Source organism: Phascolarctos cinereus, unplaced genomic scaffold, assembly GCF_003287225.1.
Source record: "Phascolarctos cinereus isolate Bilbo 61053 unplaced genomic scaffold, phaCin_HiC Scaffold_8;HRSCAF=390, whole genome shotgun sequence".
In the NCBI taxonomy this organism is placed as follows: Eukaryota; Metazoa; Chordata; class Mammalia; order Diprotodontia; family Phascolarctidae; genus Phascolarctos; species Phascolarctos cinereus.
In genome coordinates, this window is record NW_027556291.1 from 61,453,290 (window position 1) to 61,472,279 (window position 18,990).

Sequence of the window (18,990 nt, forward strand, 5' to 3'; positions counted from 1 at the left end):
CTAGACTAGCTTCCCCTCTGACATATGTATCATCCAAGTCACCCACATGAATCAAATTTAACAAACATTTATGTTAAGAAAACATTATATGTAGTAAATTATGCTTAGCAGTAGAGATCTAAAGACAGACAGGCACTGTGGCACACAGGATAAAGCACTGGGCTTGGAGCCAGGAAGACATGGGTTCAAGTCCTACCACAGATATTTATTAGCTGTGTGATCCTGTGTAAACCACTTAACCTCTCCAGACCTCAGTTTGCTCATCTGGAAAATAGGGATAATAATAGCCCTTGGCTCTAGTCTGTGGTGAGGATCAAGGAAAAGAGTATATGTAAAGTGCTTACCAATCTTAAAGAGCCATGTGTGGGAGCTGTTATTACTATGGAAGATGACATTCTCCCCGTCCTCACAGAGCTCATCAGCGGGTTGGGGGATGGCAGATATACATAAATCACTGTAATAAAAGTTGGACTGTGCCTGACCCATAACAGAGCTAGTAAGTGTCTAGAAGGGGATTTAAACCTAGCACCCTATCTCTACAGCAGTCAGAGGATCACGTGCTCATACAGAGTCATCAGCACATTGTCTCCCTGTTAGGCTGTGAGCTCTGAGGGTGAGAACCGTGTTTTTGCCTTTTTCTGTAGCTGCAACACTCAGCATGGTGGCTGGCACAGAGTAAGTGTTTAATAAATGCATGTTGACTGACTAAATGACCACCTTTGCCCAAGTCATGGTCCTCTGCACCTCTCTTAGGCACCAGAGGGTCAGTGACTGGGGAGGATGGGCTCCCTTCTGGTTGGGGGGAAATCGAGGAAGGTTGTACTTGAACTGTTTCTGAAGGAAGAAAAGGACTTTCAAAGATAGAAATTCACGACTCTCTTTTAGGCAGGGGGACTGCTTATCCAAATTTACAAAGATAGTATGATTGTGAAACAGACTGTGATTTGGTGTGGCTGGACTATAAAGTGCAGTGAAGGGAACTGTGTAAAATCAGGCTGTGGAAGGAGATTGGGACAGCCTGGGGCTGTCAGGGAATTGAGTTACTATTTTATTCTGCAGGCAATGGGGAGCCACTGAAGGTTTTGGAGCAGGACACAAGCCCCACATTTTAGTCCTTCTCTGTGCTCTCACAGCTATCACCCTAGTGCAAGCCTTCCTCACCTCTGACCTAAACTGGGGCAAAAGCCTCCTAACTTGCCTCTCTGCCACAGGCCTCCCCACTCCAGCTCACCCTCCACACTGATGCCAAAGGGATTTTCCTTGAATGCAGTCAGTCAAGAAACATTTATTAAGTGCCTACTATGTGCCAGGGACTGTGCTAAGTGCTGGATCACAGATCTGTCCGTGACACTGTTACTCAAGCAACTTCAGTGGCTCCCTATCACGACTAGGATGAGATGGAAACTTCTCTGTTTAGCCTTTAAATCCCTTTACAACAAACTGGCCCAACCTATCTTCCCAACTTCACTGGACATTATCTCCCCTTCTACACACTGCTATGTGGCCATTGTGGACTTCTCTCATCCTCACCCGCCATACTCCATCCCCTGTCTGCCACTTTCTTTTCTTGGGATGCCCTTCCTCCTCACCAGACCCACAGAGTTCCTCTTTCCTTCAGGACACAGCTCTAACACTACCTAAGAAGCCTTCTTGGACTCCCTCCCCATCCCCACCTCCTGGTGCCTTCCTTCCTTCCCTCTCTCCCTCCCAACCTATCTTCTATTTAACTCTTCTGTATTTATTCTCTTTCTTTCTATGCACCATACACTTACAGACAAACTTCTTTTCTCAAGCACTTACAATGTACATTTCCAAGCCTAGGAATTGTTTCATTCTTTGTACTTGTATCCCTAGCACAGTGCCTAGCACATAGGAGGTGCTTAATAAAAGCTTCTTAAAAATAATTTTTATTACTTATTATTTAGATCTGTACATTAAGATCACCCAGGCAGAGATGTGAATGATGGCTGAGAGAGGAGAGACACTGGATGCATGGAAAACAGTTGAGAGGTTATTACTCCAGGTGAAAGTTCATTAGAATCTGAAGAGGAATGGAGAGGAGAAGAAATACAGGAGAGACACTCTGGTGGCAGATTGATACGTGGGCTCTGGTAACTGGTTAGATTAGGACAGAGAGAGTGTGGTAGGCAGAGAAGAGTCAAAGATGTTTTCCAGCTTGGGTAACTGGGACAATGATGGTGTCACTGATAAAACCAGAGAAGTTAAGAAGGGTGGGTTTTGGGGAAGTTTTGAACATGCTATTTGAGACATAATGAGACATCCAAGTGGAGATGTCCAGGAGGCAGCTAGAAATGCAGGATCAGCACTTGGGGAACAGGATGCAATGGGGTTCCAAATTTGAGAGTCATTGGTATAGAGATAATAATGAAAGCCATGGGAGTAGATGAAATTGACAAAGGAGAGCACAGAAGAGGGCGAAGGACAGAGCCTCGGGCAAAGCCCACATTTAGGTCTTGGGAGGAAGAGGAGTTCAGAGTTGGAAGGGATCTATAATGTCATCTAGTCCAACCCATACCCGAAAAAGAATCCCCTCTCTGATAGATGTGATCAGTGGTCATCTGACCTCTGCTTAAAGATCTCCTGTGAGGAAGACCCACTACCTCCTAACAAGAAGGAAGTGGTTGTCCACAATGTCAAATGCAGCAGAAAAGTCAAGGAAGTGAAGAACAGAGAAAAGACCAGTAGATTTGACGGTCGCGTAATTGCGGAGAGCAATGCGGACGACAGAGCAAGGTTTAAAAAGGCAGAGCAAAATAGAGTTGAGATCACAGGCCTGACAAGATGGCACAGTAACTGCCTTTAGCAACCCCAAGTAAATCAAACAAACCACAGGAAAAGGAATGATGCATCAAATAGAGAGAAACCACAGCTGAGTCCACACGATAATTACGTATAAACACCATGAAACAAGTCAAGAGTATGGTGAGCACAAGCAAACTCAAAGACATAATTCAGGAAAAAAACCAGCTGGGGTCTGGCCCGTCCCCCTGGAATTTACTCTGGGCAGTGCCCTAGGCCCAGACAACCTTCATACCCAACGGCACGATGACACCCAGCCTTGGTGGTCTGGTCTGGGCAGCACTAGGAGGCAAGTGAGAAAGAAAAAGCCCAGAAAGTCCAGAGAGAGAGAGGCTGGACAGAAACTCACTTACAAGTGGCTAAATCGACAGAGAGGGTGATAAATGTCAGAGGGAGAATGAGTACTAACTGAAAAAGAGGCCAGAACACAAGCACAAGTGCTGTATAACTGAAGGAAAATGAACCCAAACTACCCAATGAAAAGGAAACCTGTGGATGCCTAAGAGATCATGGAACAATATCAAGAAATTCCAGAATGGTCCAAAAGGGAAAGAATATTTTTAAAACAAGAAATTAGGAATGGATTTAGGTTACAAATCAGAACTCTCAACAAAAAATTTTAAAAAACACAACCAGCAGAATAGGAAAAACTAGATACGTGGAGAATCTCTCTAAAGAAAGAGGCTCAAAAAGAAAGAAAAACAGATTTGAAACACAAAAATACTTAATAGGAGGAAAACTAGCAGAAGAGAAGGTCCAGTAATATTGGAAGAACACAAGAACCTGACATTAGCCAAAATGACTGCCCTGTCACCTTCTTAAAAACTGTAGGGATAGCTAGGTGGCACAGTGGATAGAGCACCGGCCCTGGAGTCAGGAGGACCCGAGTTCAAATCTGGCCACAGACCAAACACTTGACACTTAACAGCTGTGTGACCCTGGGCAAGTCACTTAACCCCAATTGCCTAAAAAATTTTTTTTAAAAAGTATCATTTATTTTTAACATTCTTTTAAAAAAAATTTGAGTTCCAAATTCTCCCCCTTCCTCTAGTCAACTGCCCTGTTTTCAAACAGGATACGCAGAGATAACTTAAGAATTGCAGGCACCCCAGAAAGAAAAATAAAAAGAGCTGAATATTATTTTGCAGGATATAATAGAAAAAGTTCTGCCCAGAACTTCTGAATAGAGATAACAAAGTATTAGTTGGTCAGGGGCAGCTAGGTGGTGCAGTGGATAGAGCACCGGCCCTGGAGTCAGGAGGACCTGAGTTCAAATCCAGCCTCAGACACATAACACTCACTAGCTGTGTGACCCTGGGCAAGTCACTTAACCCTGACTGCTTCGTCAAAAAAAAAGTATTAGTTGATCAAATCCAAAGATGGATGGGGATAGGGGAGTGGGGTTTGTGGGTAACTCCAATTTCATAGTTTCAATAATGAATACACTATTCAAACAGCCAGAAGAAAGATGTGGAAATATGAAGGAAAGGCCTTTTGGAGAACCCAGGATGATTCTGTTTAGAAGAGAAATCAGAGAACAGAATAATAGCAGATTATAAAAAGGCCTCAAGTCACAACTCAAATGAACAGACCTCATTTCAGGCATTCCTGCAAAGCAACAGCACCACCTTCCTGAGGGGAGTGATGAGCCGACCTGCCGATACTCCAGACAAAAGAAACAGAAGAAGGTAAATAAATACAGGTAATTATCAAGAAAAGGCTAAGTACTGAAATCACTCCAGTCATTGACAAGCTTCTGCTTAAAAAAAAAAAACCAAAAACAAAAAACTGTGGGGTAAAAGAATGAACAAAGCCAAATCCCCAAGGGCACCCAAAATAGACTGAAGGGGCTCAACACTGATTAAGGGGAACTTAAAAGATCAGAAGAGAACGAAGAAAAGTTGAAATGGTAATACATAGACAGAATCCTCGAACCCCCTCAGAATCAATGCCTTTTATGGGAGGGGATAACTAAGTGAGAAGTTGGTGGAATGAAGAAAGAGGAGATGAGTGACAGGGGAAACATGAATGACAGGGGGAACTGGTGATCCACCCCGACCAAACGCAGAGATCGCCAGCTAAGAATTTCCTCCAGTCCTTCGACAGGAGTGGAGGCTGTGGGAGAACAGGAGCTATAGAAGGGCAGGGCAGGCCAGAGGAAAGGGATCCAGGGTAATTAAGACTAGCGAGGTGGGGAGGTGTTGAGACAGACATCTTATAATGGGTTCCATCTGGGAGAAATGTGTATATTAGCAGATGAACTTCTCCAAGGAGGGATTGTATCCATCCCTGGAGAGCATTCCGCTCCAACAGCGGGAATGTGTGAGTACCTAAATGACGGCCAGTGCCAAGCAGAAACAGAGAGGAGAACATGACCTTGGCGGGGAAGACCCATGTGGGCTTGGGAGGGTCAGCACTGTGTCTAATGATGAGACACCATGTAACTGTCACCATACAACATGGCTTCCACGTGATACACCCTTCTTCATGAGCTCTTATTTCAAAGATTCCTTCCTTTATTTCATTCTCTCTGCTGCCAGGGACCATCCATTCCACCTTGGTAACATCTCTTGCATTTGTCCTCTCCTGTCCTCTGACACCATTCCCCACCCTGGTGCAGGCCCTCGTCACCTCACATCCAGACTAGGGCAATAGCTGCTGGTAGGTCTGCCTGCCTCAGTCTCCCCCCATCTCAGACCATCCTCCACTCAGCTGCCAAAGGAATATTAAAGCCTAGGCCCCTGCTCAATGAAGTCTAGTGGCTCCCTATCACCTCCAAGATCAAGTATAAAATCCTCTGCTTGGTGTTCAAAGCCCTTCCTAAGGTACAGCCCCCCACCCCCGTCTTTTTATACCTTCTTCCCTCCCTTTACTCTGGGGTCTAGTGACAGTGGCCTCCTGGCTGGTCCCCCAAGATATTTCTCCATACTTCATATATTTTTCCCAGCTGGGGACAATGCCAGGAATGCTCCCCCTCCTCAGCTCTGCCTCCTGGCTGCCTTCAAGTTCAGCATAAAATCCCACCTTCTATAGGAATCCTTTCCCCACCCCCCTTAATTCTAGTGCCTTCTCTCTTTTCGACTTTATGCCGTGAACAGCTTGTTTGTACAAAGCTGTCTGCATGCAGTGGCATGAGGGCATGGACTGGCTGACTGACTGGATAACCACCTGCAAAAGGCTAGTCATGCTGCTGCTGCTGCTGCTTCTTTTTTTTATTTTTTGGCTAGGCAATGGGGTTAAGTGACCTGCCCAGGGTCACACAGCTAGTGAGTGTTATGTGTCTGAGGCTGGATTTGAAGTCAGGTCCTTCTGACTCCAGAGTCTGTGCTCTATCCACTGAGCCACCTAGCTGCCCCTTTAGTCATGCTGCTTCTTCCCAACCTATGTTCATTTCCTCAGTTTCTCTGTCTTGTGCTAAAGGCTTAAGACATGCTCGCTGCCTGACTGAGCTAACGCTGCTTCCTTTACACCTCAATGAGCCACTGTGTCTCTGGCACTGCAGGGTTCGGCCTCCCTCCCTATGCCCTCCCTCTATACCTGTCTATCACAAACACCTTCTGGACCTTCTCCTGACCGCCACTAACAGGTGAGTTACCCCTTTCTGGGATGAAAAGCTTTAGGCGGGCATCAGAAATGGCTCTCCTAGGCCTGTGATCATGGGACTCATCCATCTCACAGACCTGCAGAATTCAATTCCATTGCACTCACATTTATTATGCACCTAGCACGGGCATGGTGTCTCTTTAGGCAAAGCACTCTCTGTATAAATGACACCTCAGGTATGTTTCAGCTTTGCATACGTGACTATATATTTTTAACTTAATTCAATCCAACAAGCAATTATTAAGTGCTTACTATATGTCAGGCACTAGATGCTAGGCATGTGAAAACATAAATGAAAAGGACCCTGGTCTCAGGGAGCTTATATTTTACTGAGTGGAAAGTCCCAGGAATACCCAACACAGAGTATAAATCTTGTAATATCAAATAAGGTCAAGAGAGTGAGAGTGAGAACATTTGGAAGAATCAGAAAAAGCCACTTGCAGGAGGCAGTGCCTGAGCTGGGCTTGGAAGGAATCTGGGGATCCTAGGAGGTAAGATGGGGGAGCCCTGGTGGCCTGGGGGACAGTGTGGGCACAACCTGCCCATCTACCCTGGGAAGGCCTCCCTGCCATGAACAGGGGCACCATCTGTAAGGGGAGTGGCGGGGCCCCCAGACACCCAGGTCCTGGGGGGGAGCAGCAGAGCAGCCTTTCTGGGACAAGCAAAAACTTTCATGCAAGATGGCTGCAGCTCCTGTGGTGAAGGCCAAGCTTGTTACCCCAACATTTGAACTGGGTGCTTGGCCTCTAATGAGCTGGACCACGATCGGGGATTTAGTTGGGCCTGGGCCATGGGTATTGGGAATGTTTGCTATTAAGGAATTTTCCCAATTTCACCTTGCTTTCCTACTTTAAGGAAATGGTTCATTTTCATAGCCACTATGTGGTTATCATGTAATTGACATTAAAATGGTTTGGTCTCTTGAGGAAGAAATTCAGAGGGACTGGGAAATCGTGCACATTCATTTGGGCACCCTGAGCCTGCAGGAGCCTATAAAAGCTTAGGAGCAGATGAGGGCACTCCACTGAGGAAGCAGAGGGGTCTGAAAATTCCATCTGTTTAGGTCTGACAAATACCTTAATGCCACAGCAGATGAAAATGAGGCCCACCCAAACAGAAGAGGCCCCAGGTCTCACAACTGACAAGCACTGAACCCCAGATCTATTATTGAGGCCTGGTGGCCAGATGGAACCAGCAGCAGGTACAGATGCACCACCATTTGGGGTATGAGGACGGCATTGTAAACAGGACAGAGAATGGACCTACTTGTGGTTTCACTGGTTTAAGCAACTTCTGGGTGAGGAAACTCCTCTCCTGCTGCAGGTCAGCACCTTCTCAGCAATGTGTAGTCTTAAGGAGTGGCCTGGAGAACAGGGGGAGGGGCGGTGACTTGCTCAGGGGCCATGAGTCAATGCAGAGGAGGTGGCTAAGACCCAAGTCAGCTTGCTAGCCACTATACCTTGCTATTTCTAGCAGATGACAATTCCAAATCAATTCAATTAATTCAATTTAATTCAATTCAATGTTAGCTTGACTTTTAAAGAAGGAAACACCACCTGGAGTGCACTCAATTTGTGGTAAGATGACCCAGGTGCAAATTCTGGCTCATCCACCTTTGTGACCTTGGTCAAGCCACTCTCGCTCTCTCGGAATCACCAGCTAGCCCCAAATCCATGATCCCAGGGGCTCCACCTAACATCCTCCATTAGAATCTGACATCCAATGTCTCATCTAAGTGAGGTAGGGACTTGGTGGCTAAAAAGCTAGGCCACCCAATGGCAAGAAGACTAGGTCGTAAGGCAAGCTATAAGAAACGGCAGGCCAGAGGAAAGGGATCCAGAAGAGAGGCTTCGAGTTAGGGAACAGGCGACAGACTCTCTGTGTGTGTGTGTGTGTGTGTGTGTGTGTGTGTGTGTGTGTGTGTGTGTGTGTGTGTGTGTGTGTGTGTGTGTCCCCGCCCTGAGCAGGCCCAGGCCCACAGGGTACAGCTTAGCTCCCTATGTTTAAGAAGCAGGGACTGATTCTGAGACCTAGCATGAGAAGTGTGCAAGGGGCAAAGTCCTTACCAAGTGAGACTACATTCCCATAATTCTCCAGCATCACATCTTTGTAGAGGGCTCTCTGAGAAGGGTCCAGCTGGCCCCATTCCTCCTTCGAGAGATACACCGCCACGTCGCTGAACGTCACCAGTTCCTAGAATAACAGGTGCCTGCTGACCCAAAGGCAATGCCATAACTTTACCTCAGGATGAGGACAGAGCCTGCAGATGTCAGAGAGCAGAGGAAGGGGCCTCCAGCAGTTAGAAACTCTGACAATGGCAGCTAGTAGGCAGGAAAGACAGTGAGGGAGAAGTCTCCCCGGGTCCTAGAAAGAGGCAGGGCTGTCACCAACCCTGGCAGGAGTCAGGAGGCTGTCTTCTACTCCTGCCTCTGCCATGAACTTGAGGTGTAAACTGAGGCAAGTCATTTAACCTCAAGTGGCCAGCTTCATGTACTCAGAGGGAATAGCAGTGAAAAAAAATCTGAAGTTAAAAATCATAATAGGAGTGGAAAGAATAATGACCTGGATTGTTGATCCAGATTTGCCATCAATGAACTCTCTGCTCTTATCTCCTTACTATAAAATGAGGGTGGAAAGGGGCAGCTAGGTGGCACAGTGGATAGAGCACCGTCTCTGGAGTCAGGAGGACCTGAGTTCAAATCTGGCCTTAGACACTTGACACTTACTAGCTGTGTGACCCTGGGCAAGTCATTTAACCCCAATTGCCTAAAAATTAAAAAATAAATAAATACATAAACATAAAATGAGGGCGGAGGAGGGGAGAAGATAACAGTCACTTAACCCTAACTGCCTAACAATAAATAAATAAATAAAAATAAAATGAAGGTTGAGGAAGGGAGAAGATAATAACAGGTAATCTTTTGATAGTGAATTAGACATGTTACAGCATCTGGGCCTCATAATAATCATGTACAGGAAGGACTGTGAACCCCATTTTACAGATGAAGAAATGGGCTCAGGGGAAGGAAGAAACTTGTCCAAGGATATGCAGCTGTCTCCAAGCCTGCCGCGTTTCTCCTACGGCCAGGCTGCCTTTCCAGAACAGCCCACCCAGTGTCTCTTCAGTCACGTGTGAGCAGGCTATTGCCATGGAAGCAAAGGCACCAGGCAGCAAACAGGACAGGCATTGGCGATGGAAGCTGCTAGAAAGAGGAGCTCAGGGATGGTTTTCTAAGTAAAGGAACTGATTCAAATGCATAAGACTGAGAGCCATTCCCCAACAGATAAGTGGTCAGAGGTTATGAGGTGATAGTAATTAAAGGAAGAAATCCAAGCTATGAGTCACACACAAAAAATATTCTAAATCACTAATAATTAGAGAAGTGCACATTAAAGCAACTCTGAGGTTTCACCTCACTTCCATCAAATTGGCTAACATGACAGAAAAGAAAAATGACAAATGTAGAAGGGGATGTGGAAAAGAAGGCACGCTCATGCACTGTTGGTGAAGTTGGGGATTAGACTAGCCATCCTGGACAGCAATTTGGAACTATGTCCAAAGGGCTAGAAAACTGTGCATACCCTTTGACCTAGCAAGACTACTACTAGGTCTGTATTCCAAAGAGATCCAAAGAAAAATAAAAGGACCTATAAGTACAAAAATATTTATAACAGCTCTTTTTGTAGTGGCAGAGAATTAAAAACTGAGGGGATGTTCATCAACTGGGGAATGGCTAAACAAGTTGTGGTATATGATTGTGATGGAATACTACTGTGCTATAAGAAATGATGATCGGAATGATTTTAGAGAAACCTGGGAAGACTTATATGAACTGATGCAAAGTGAAGTGAGCAGAACCAGGAGGACAATTTACACAGTAGAAATAATGTTGTGAAAAGGAACAATTTTGAAAAGAAATTAGAGCTCTGATCAATGCAATGGCCAAGCCTGATTGCAGGGGCCTGATTAGGAAGCTGGCTGGCTACCTCTTGAGACAGAGAGACAAGGGGTACATATACAGAATGAGATGTGGCCAAAGCAGGAATTTGTTTTGCTTGGCTATGCCATTTGTTACAATGGTTGATTTCGCTGATTTTTTTTTCTTTTTAATGGTGGTGGGAGGAAGAGAAAATAAATGCTTGAAAGAGGGCGGAGGAGGAAGGAAGGAAAGAGAGGGAGAAAAAGAAAGGAAGACAAAGAAAGAGAGATGGGAGATAGGGAGAAAGATGAAGGGGGAGGGAGAGAGAGAGAAAGAAGAGACAGAGGGGTGGTGGATGGAGACACAGGGCAGGGAGGGAAAGAGAGAGAAGGGATGGACAAAGAATACTGAAGTAACCTTAGATGTCTCTGCAGTCCAGTGAAACTTACAGACTCCTCAGAATGTTTTTTAAATGTATAAAATTAAAAAACAAAACAGTATTACAAAGAAAATCAAGTAATTCGAAATATATATATATATAAATATGTATATACATATATAAAATTGCAAAGCAACTATAACTGGTTATACTGATGCTTAATATAACTTGTAATAACTAATTTTTTAAAAGAAAAAGAGAAGCTGAGGGGGGAAGATGAGCCTGTAGGGCCATGAGCTTGGGGAGAACAACAGAACCATGTCTCACCTGGGGCCAGCCATCAGCTGGTCTCCTGTAGGCCCTTAAGGAAGGAGTACCGGAACCTGAGGAGCAAATAGATGAGTTCAGATTTTTTTTTTTTCAGCTTGGCTCACTCACTAAAAACCACAGGGTACCTTTCCCCCCTCCCCCACCTCCAACCCATTCGGAAGCAAGAGCTGCAACTGAGAAATCCTTCTCAACAGTAGAAGGCTCATATCCCTCCAGGGGTCCATTTCTTTAAGGAAAAGAGTCCCAGGGACCTCCTACTTCCCTGGAGTCCCATTCTCTGTCTATTCTTGGGATGAAGACAGAGCTTTCTTCAGGAAAAATATCTTAGTCGGGCAAGGCTGATTCTGCCCACCTCCTGACCCTCCCACCTTTTTCTTCCTCTCCTCTGACCTCTAAAGTGCTCTGCATCTTCCCACTTGTTGTCCCCTAGGCCACTGTAATCCAATCTGGAGTGAAAGGATATAGGAGTTTCCCTGAGGAGAAAAAAAGCAGCCTTGTGGGAGGCTAGCAGCCCTGGGACCTGAGTTTCTACCTTGTCCCAGTTTATACTTCCACTGTATGCCCCGTGGATCACACACCTGGGGTCTTGGGGAGGAAATTCAGGCCAGCCTCTGGCCCTCATCCCTACCCAGATGAGCACAGCAATATTCTCCTGATCCTTGCTAGTGCAGGCTCTCTGCTGCCTCCCCAAGCCTAGTCCTAATCCCAAACCCTCTCCTCTTCTTAACTTCCTTATTCCTGCTGAGGGCACCACCATCCTCCCAGCCCCCCAGGCCCCCAGCTTCACAACCTAGAAGTCATCCTCAACTCCTTCCTATCTCTTCCCCCCAGATCCAATCTGATGCCAAGACCTGTTGATTTTCCCTCTGACTCATCTATGGCATGGCCACTACTCTGGTGCAGGCCTTCATCACTCCACATGAGGACAACTGCCATGGCCTTCTCATAGGTCTCTCTGCCACTCTAGGCCATCCTCCAACTCAGCTGTGGAAAAGATTTTCCTAAAGCACACGACACTCTCACTCTCCCTTCCCCCTACTCCAGGGATGGCTCCCCATCACCTCCAGGATCGAACCCCAAATCCTCTGTCTTGAGTTCAAAGCCCTTCAGAACCTGACCCCTCCACCTTCTCACACCAGCAGAGTGCCATCCAGTGAGACAGGCCACCTGGCTGCCCCTCCCTCCCACCACTCCATCTCCTGACTCCTGGCATTCACACAGCCTGCAATTCTCCCCCTCTTCATCTTTGTTTCCTGGCTTCCTTCAAGTCCCAGCCCAAACCTCACATTCTGCTGGAAGCCTTTCCTGAGCCCCTTCAGTGTTACTGCCTTCCCTCTATTAATTATCTCCAGTTTATCCCGCACATAGCTTGCTTTGTATATGTTTGTCTGCAAGTTGTCTTGTCCGTTAGATTGTCAGCTCCTTGAGGGCAGTGACTGCCTTTTGCCTCTTTTCTATCCCCAGCATTTAGCAAGGTTCCTGACACAAAGCAGGTGCTGCCTGCCTGCACGAGTACCCATCTGCTCATGCCTGAAGACCTCTTGGAACAGTTCACTCCACTTTGGGGCAGGTGGAATTGCTGGCGAGCCAAAATGGACCCCCACAACTTACAAGTGCCTTGTTTCTGCTCTCAGGGGCCAATCAGAACAAATCTAATACCTCCTCCAGTGACAGTCCTTCAAACACCTGACTGATCAAGGTTATAATGTCCCATTGAGGCTTTTCTTCTGTAGCTCCTTCAATCAATGCTCATATGACATGGACCTAAGTCTCTTCCTCCAGTCTCTTCTCGGCTTATTAATGTGCCCAGAAGTGAACAGAGGACTCCAGAAGTGGTCTGCTGAGGGCACAGGACAGAGGTTCTCACCTCCTCATTCCTGGCAATTATGCCTCAATTCCCAGGGGCTATTTGGAGGTCCCATCACGCTACTGACTTACAGTGACCTTGAGGTCTCTGAAAAGGCCCAGAATCCTTTTCAGACAAACCACCTGTGCTCTAACTTTAGCCTGTACTGGAGAGGTTGCCTTTCGGTCTTCCAGTAAGATGTTACGTGTTATCTTTACCTAGCATCCTCAGTCCAACGTACTGATCACCAGGACCTCATTGGATGCCGCCTCTTGTCATCCAGTGCATTGGCTATTCTCTCCAGCTCTGGCTCACTGGCACCCTTGAGCAGTGCTCCGCATGAAGTCTCCTGGCCCCAGCAACTAGCATAGTGCTAGTTAATGCACTGCTTAATGTTATTAATACATGCTTGGTGATCGATTCTTCTCCAGAGCTGAATGATCCACATCGAATTTCAAGTCCCATCAAAATCCTGGCTGCTGTGTGCTCTCTGCAAGTGGCACCCAGGGCAAGAAAAACTGCTCTAGATACAGTCTGTCCAGAACAGAACAGACCTTCCTTCTTCTGGCCACTGCTCCTCCAGCAATCCAGCCCAAGGCTGCAGGTTCCCCCACTCCTGGCCTAGGCCAACCCCCTCCTTTTCTAGATGACGAAACTGAGGCTCAGAGTGGTTCAAAGATGTACCCAAGGTCCCTATGACTAGTAAATGACAGTGCTGGCCTTCTGACTCCAAATTTAGCACTCTTTCCAGTATTACCATCAACAGGGGGAGTGTTATGACACCCATCCTTGGCCTTCAGTGAAAGGTGGACACACATTTCTGCTCACTCACCATTTTTTGGGGGGGGGAGGGGGAAAGTCCTGTAATTTCATTAGGCAATTCCCTTTACCTACGTAGATCTACAGCTTCTAGTCTTAGAGTTGCCTGGGGTACTGAGAGGTCAAGAGACTTATCCACTGTTATAGAGCCAAGTGCGGCAGGAGGGACCTGCCCTCAGGTCTTCCTGATTCCCAGGATAGCTCTGTACCCATTATCAGCCACCATCTCCCCTGCTCACTGATATCACTTGTACAACTGGTCACCAAGCTGGGGGTGGGGACAGTCGTCACTGCTGCTTCTTTCTGTGCTACTGCCCTGTTCACATTTTGAGAGCCTGGCAGTAAGAAATGGCAACTATGAGGAATCTCAAGGTACATGGGAAGACATGTATGAGCTAAAGCAAGTGAGATAAGCAGAACCAGGAGAACAATAATACACAGTGACCTCCCCAATATAGATGAAAGGACCATGTCTTAGTGGCACTGAACTCTGAGCACCTGGAAAGCCAAAGAGGGTTGCAGAGACCAGACAAGGAACCATAACCCACTCCTCCGCAGGAGCTAGGCCAGGGGTCCCTAACCAGGAGAATGTCACACACACTGTCAAATGCGATCACTATAGCGGTTGGTTTTCTTTGTAGGAAGAGCAGGTAGGAAAGAGTATATCTAGAAAGGATCATGCTATAAAAACAGAAAGACATCAGTAAGACTTGTTTTAAAAAGAAAGAAGGAATGAGAAAGGTCATGTCCAGGGGTGCGATGACCTTAGATCCAAGAAGAACAATGCTTAGGAGAGGGAGCCAAAAGGCAGAGCTGCTCCATTTATTTTGCTGATTTTCCCAGCCAAGGAGAATGATCTTTGGGATGGTAAGGACAGAACGAAAACCTTCAATGGGGAGTTGACACCCAAGATCATTAGGGAGGGATACAATAAGAAAGTACTTCACTGCCCTAGACAAATTTGAGTCACTTGGCCCAGGGCACTGAAACCAGTTGGCAGAGATAGCTGCTGAGCCATGCTGAGAAATCATGGCACATCTCCCATTCTCCACAGGATCAGAGAAAGACAAATAGCTCGATTTTGGGGGGAAAAAAAGGCAGAACAGGGTTTATAAGAAGGGAAGAGCAGACTCCCCAGTGGGCTTGACTTCAGTTCCTGGCAAAATTCTAGAACATATTATTAAAGGAATGCTTAGTGAACATTTGAAAAAGGAAGTGGTAATCACAAAACCAGCCTGGCTTCACAAAAACCCGGCCATGCCAGACTAACCTTATTTTCTCTTTGAAACAAGGTATCATGCATTAGATCATACCGCTCCTCTATGTAGGAGGTCCTTAAACTTGCTCTAAATGCAGCATCACGTATCATCTCTATCTGCACTGGTGTCTCCTAGCCTCCTAGTAGATTGTCCCTCCCTACAAGGAAGGGACTGTCTGAACTTTCCCTAGCATAGTTGATGTTTAATAAATGTTCAGTTAGATTTAGTTATTTTGGGCCTGTGGGCTTGAAGTCATGAAAAAATCATCAAGATGTCAGGAGTAGAAGGGCCTTTAGAAGGCATCTCTTGCAAACGACTTTTTTTTTTTTGCTTTTTGATGAGGCAACTGGGATTAAGTGACTTGCCCAGGCTCACACAGCTAATAAGTATCAAGTGTCTGAGGCCAGATTTGAACTCAGGTCCTCCTAAATCCAGGGCCGGTGCTCTATCCACTGCACCACCTAGCTGCCCCCTAAATGACTCTTAAAAGATAAGCAAACAGCCTGAGAGTTAAGTGACTTGACTCCAGTAGCATGGCCAGAATCTCCTCCAATATCTGGGGTCCTCACTCCCTATTAACTCTTTCTTTTCCTTTCTTCCTCTTCTCTCCCTCCTTCCTTCCCTCTGACCCATTCTGGCTGTGTGACCTTGGACAAGTCCCTCAACCTCTCTGTCCATACAGATCTGCAGCTCTCTAAAACTATGAGGTGAACAGCAGCTGCAGATCTGTGTGGACAGAGGAAGCTTCTTCAAGGGGAACATCACAGGGCTTTTCCAAAGGCATTTTTCTAATTGCCAACAGCCCTACACGTGCCCTCGATCAGACTCCGTTCCCTTCCAGATCCTGCAGATTGCCACAACTGTCATCCTAGTCTAATCTTTGTTACCCCCACCCCCGCTACCTACCAAGAAATCTCCACCTTTGAAAAACTCTCATTAGATCCTATCATTCCTGCCGATTACCATTCTCTATTGCCCTTCCTTTCTCCATCCAAACTCTTTGAGAAAGCCATCTACATACTACATGTCTCGACTTCCAATTCTCTCACCCACTTAACCCCCTGCAATATGGCTTCCAATCTTATTATTCTCTCCAAAGTTACCAATGATCAAAATGATCATTGTCAAATCGAATGCTCACCCTTGACCTCTCTGCTGCATTTGGCACTGCTGATCACCTCTCCTCCTGGATAACCTCGTCTCTCTGGGTTTTCAGGACACTATTCTCACTCCATTCTCCTTTGACCCCTACAGCTACTCCATCTCAGTCTCTTTTAAGGATTCATCATCGGAGCAGCTAGCTGGCACAGTGGATAGAGCACCGGCCCTGAAGTCAGGAGGACCTGAGTTCAAATCCGGCCTCAGACCAAACACTTGATGCTTACTAGCTGTGTGACCCTGGGCAAGTCACTTAACCCCATTTGCCTAAAAAAAAAAAAGAGAGAAAAAAAAAGGATTCACCATCCATGTCATGTTTAGTGCATCTGAGCGTATTCCAAGGCTCTGTCCTGGGCCCTCCTTTCATTTTCTCTCTACACTCTCTCTGGGTGACTTAGTCAGCTACCACGGATTCAATGACTATCTATACACATAACTCCAAGACCTACATTTCCGGTCTTTGTCTGTCTCAAATTCTAGTCCTCTATCACCAACTGCCTATTGAATATTTCCACCTGGGTATCCCATAAGCATTGTACAGGCAACATGACCAAAATCAGAACTCCCTCCCCCAAACCCACACCCCTCTCAAACTTCCCTATTATTGGGGCAGCTAGGTGGCACAGTGGATAGAGCACTGGGCTTGGAGTCAGGAGGACCTGAGTTCAAATCCGACCTCAGACACTTGACACTTACTAGCTGTGCGACCCTGGGCACGTCACTTAACTCCAATTGCCTCACTAAAAACAAAGGAACAAACAAAAAAACAAACAACAACTTCCCTATTATTGTCAAGGCCTCCATCCTCCTTCTCCTTCCAGTCACCCAGGTCTGTAAACTCAGTACAATCCTCAACTCTGCACTCATCCCACACATCCAATCAATAGCCAAATCTTCTCCTTTCTATCTCCATGACATTTCCTCCATAGTCCTTTCCTAGGGCAACAGCCACAACCCCAACTTCTTGTCTGGACTACTGCAATAGCCCACTAGGTCTCCCTGTCTCAATGCTCCTCTGCATTCCAAACCATCCTGCCAAAGTTATATTCCTAAAGTACAAGTTTGATCAAGTGACTCTCCCCCTGCCCTGACTTCAACAAACTCCTGTCACTTTGAGGATAAAATATAAACTTCTCTGTTTAGCATTTAAATCTCTACCTAGTCTGGTTTCTTTTTTCGTTTTCCAGTCTTCTTATACCTTACTCCCCCTTTCCAACTCTGTGGTCCAGCCATGCTGGCCTATTGGGTGCTCTTACATACAATCCTGTATCATCTATCTGCATGCCTATAACTCCTTCCTCACCTCCATGTCTTCGAATCCTTTGGTTTCCTGCCTTCAAGGGCCAACTTCTTCCAAGTTCCACACCTTTCCTAGGTCCCTCAGTTGCTAAACTTACCATGTCCCTAAACTACCTGGTGTTCATTTTGTGTATATTCTGCAGATACTTATACGTATACGTGTTATTCCGCCCATTAGAATGTATGTTCCTTCAGAACAGGGATTGTTTTACTTTTGTCTCTGTATCTTTGGGCCAAGTACCGTGCCTAGTTTGTAGTCAGCATTTAATAAATGCTTGTTGATCTGATTGTTGATGGGTTGATCTCTGGTTTTTACATCACCTTCATTTCCCATACCCCGGGAACCATCCCTTATGAGAAAGATGCAAAAAAGAAAGAGAAAAATCTTCAGCAATACCAATGAACACATCTAAAGTGTTTGAGGGCACAAGCAATATGTCTATTATTGCCCCATGGCAATAACCTCAGGAGAGAAGTAAATTTTCTCTAATCTTCTCCAGGACCAAGCAACCCACATGACTGCTTGTTCTTTATATTGGTCTCTGTGGTGGATGGAACCAGAAAAGGGGCACCCATGGTATGGTGGAAAGACAGTTGGACTTGGAGACAGTAGGTTTGGGAGCAAATCACATCTCTGCCATTTCCTACCTGTGTGACATTGGGCAAGTCTCTCCCCTCCCTGGGCCACATACGGAAACAAAGAGGTCTCCCTATCTGTAAAATAATAGCTAATAGTAAGACCTAACCCTTATTAGACACCTACTAGTGCCAGGCACTGTGCTAAGTGTTTTTCAAGTGTTGTGGCTTTAGAAAGGACGAGATTTGACCACTGATTGGAAATGTGGGCTAAATGGATGTATGAGATTCTCTTTTGATCCTCAGAATCACCCTGGGAGGTAGGTGCTGTTATTACTCCCATTTTACAGATGAGGAAACTTGCCCAGGGTCACACAGCTGGTAAGTGTCTGAGGCTGGACTTGAACTTGAGTCTTTCCGACTCCACATCCGGTGTTCTATCCACTGAACCACTTCACAAGGAAACAAAGGTTTCCCTATCTGTACTAGCTGGCCTAGATCCGGGATCCTCTAAGAGTTGAGGACCCCGCCGTCTCCCCTTTGGTCCGTTATCCTCAAACCATCCCACACTAGCACTACTCCTCTGTTTCAAGTGGGTCTTTGTTTCCCCAGAACCCAGCGCGCCCCCGGGACACCTAGCCGGCGTCGGATGAACACCTGCTTGATTAAGGCTGTTTCAATGAACACAGTAACTTCCTCTAATGCTTCCTCCGGCCTTCGGTGTCAGGCCCGAGAACGATCCGACTCCAGAAGCAGAAGCCGCCAAAGAAAACCTAGCTGTTGTTCAACCGTCTGCCGCACTCCCTCCCCCTCCAACAAGGAAACAAACAAGTAAACAAACTCCCTTTCTCTTCTTACCGGCCATCAAAACCCGGCAAAGGCTCCGAGCTCCCTACCGGAAATCAAAGGAAATTAACAAAAGCCTGACAGGAAGTATTAGCAAGACTTCCGGGGCGGAACCGCGCTCCGCGCACGGCGTGC

The 18,990-nt window shown here is 46.3% G+C and overlaps 1 protein-coding gene across 1 annotated transcript in view; it reads right to left on the reverse strand.

The window, feature by feature from the left end:
* Window positions 1-18,926, reverse strand: part of LOC110194759 (uncharacterized) — a 57,585-nt gene extending 38,659 nt beyond the window's left edge. Inside the window, exons 1-3 of the mRNA XM_020967281.2 lie at window positions 18,868-18,926; window positions 11,050-11,105; window positions 8,490-8,616 (exon numbers count right to left, since the gene is read on the reverse strand). Coding sequence (XP_020822940.1) covers window positions 8,490-8,616; window positions 11,050-11,105; window positions 18,868-18,874 — 190 coding nt within the window. The 5' untranslated portion in view covers window positions 18,875-18,926. The remainder of the gene's footprint in view (window positions 1-8,489; window positions 8,617-11,049; window positions 11,106-18,867) is intronic.
* Between the last annotated feature and the right edge of the window lie 64 nt (window positions 18,927-18,990).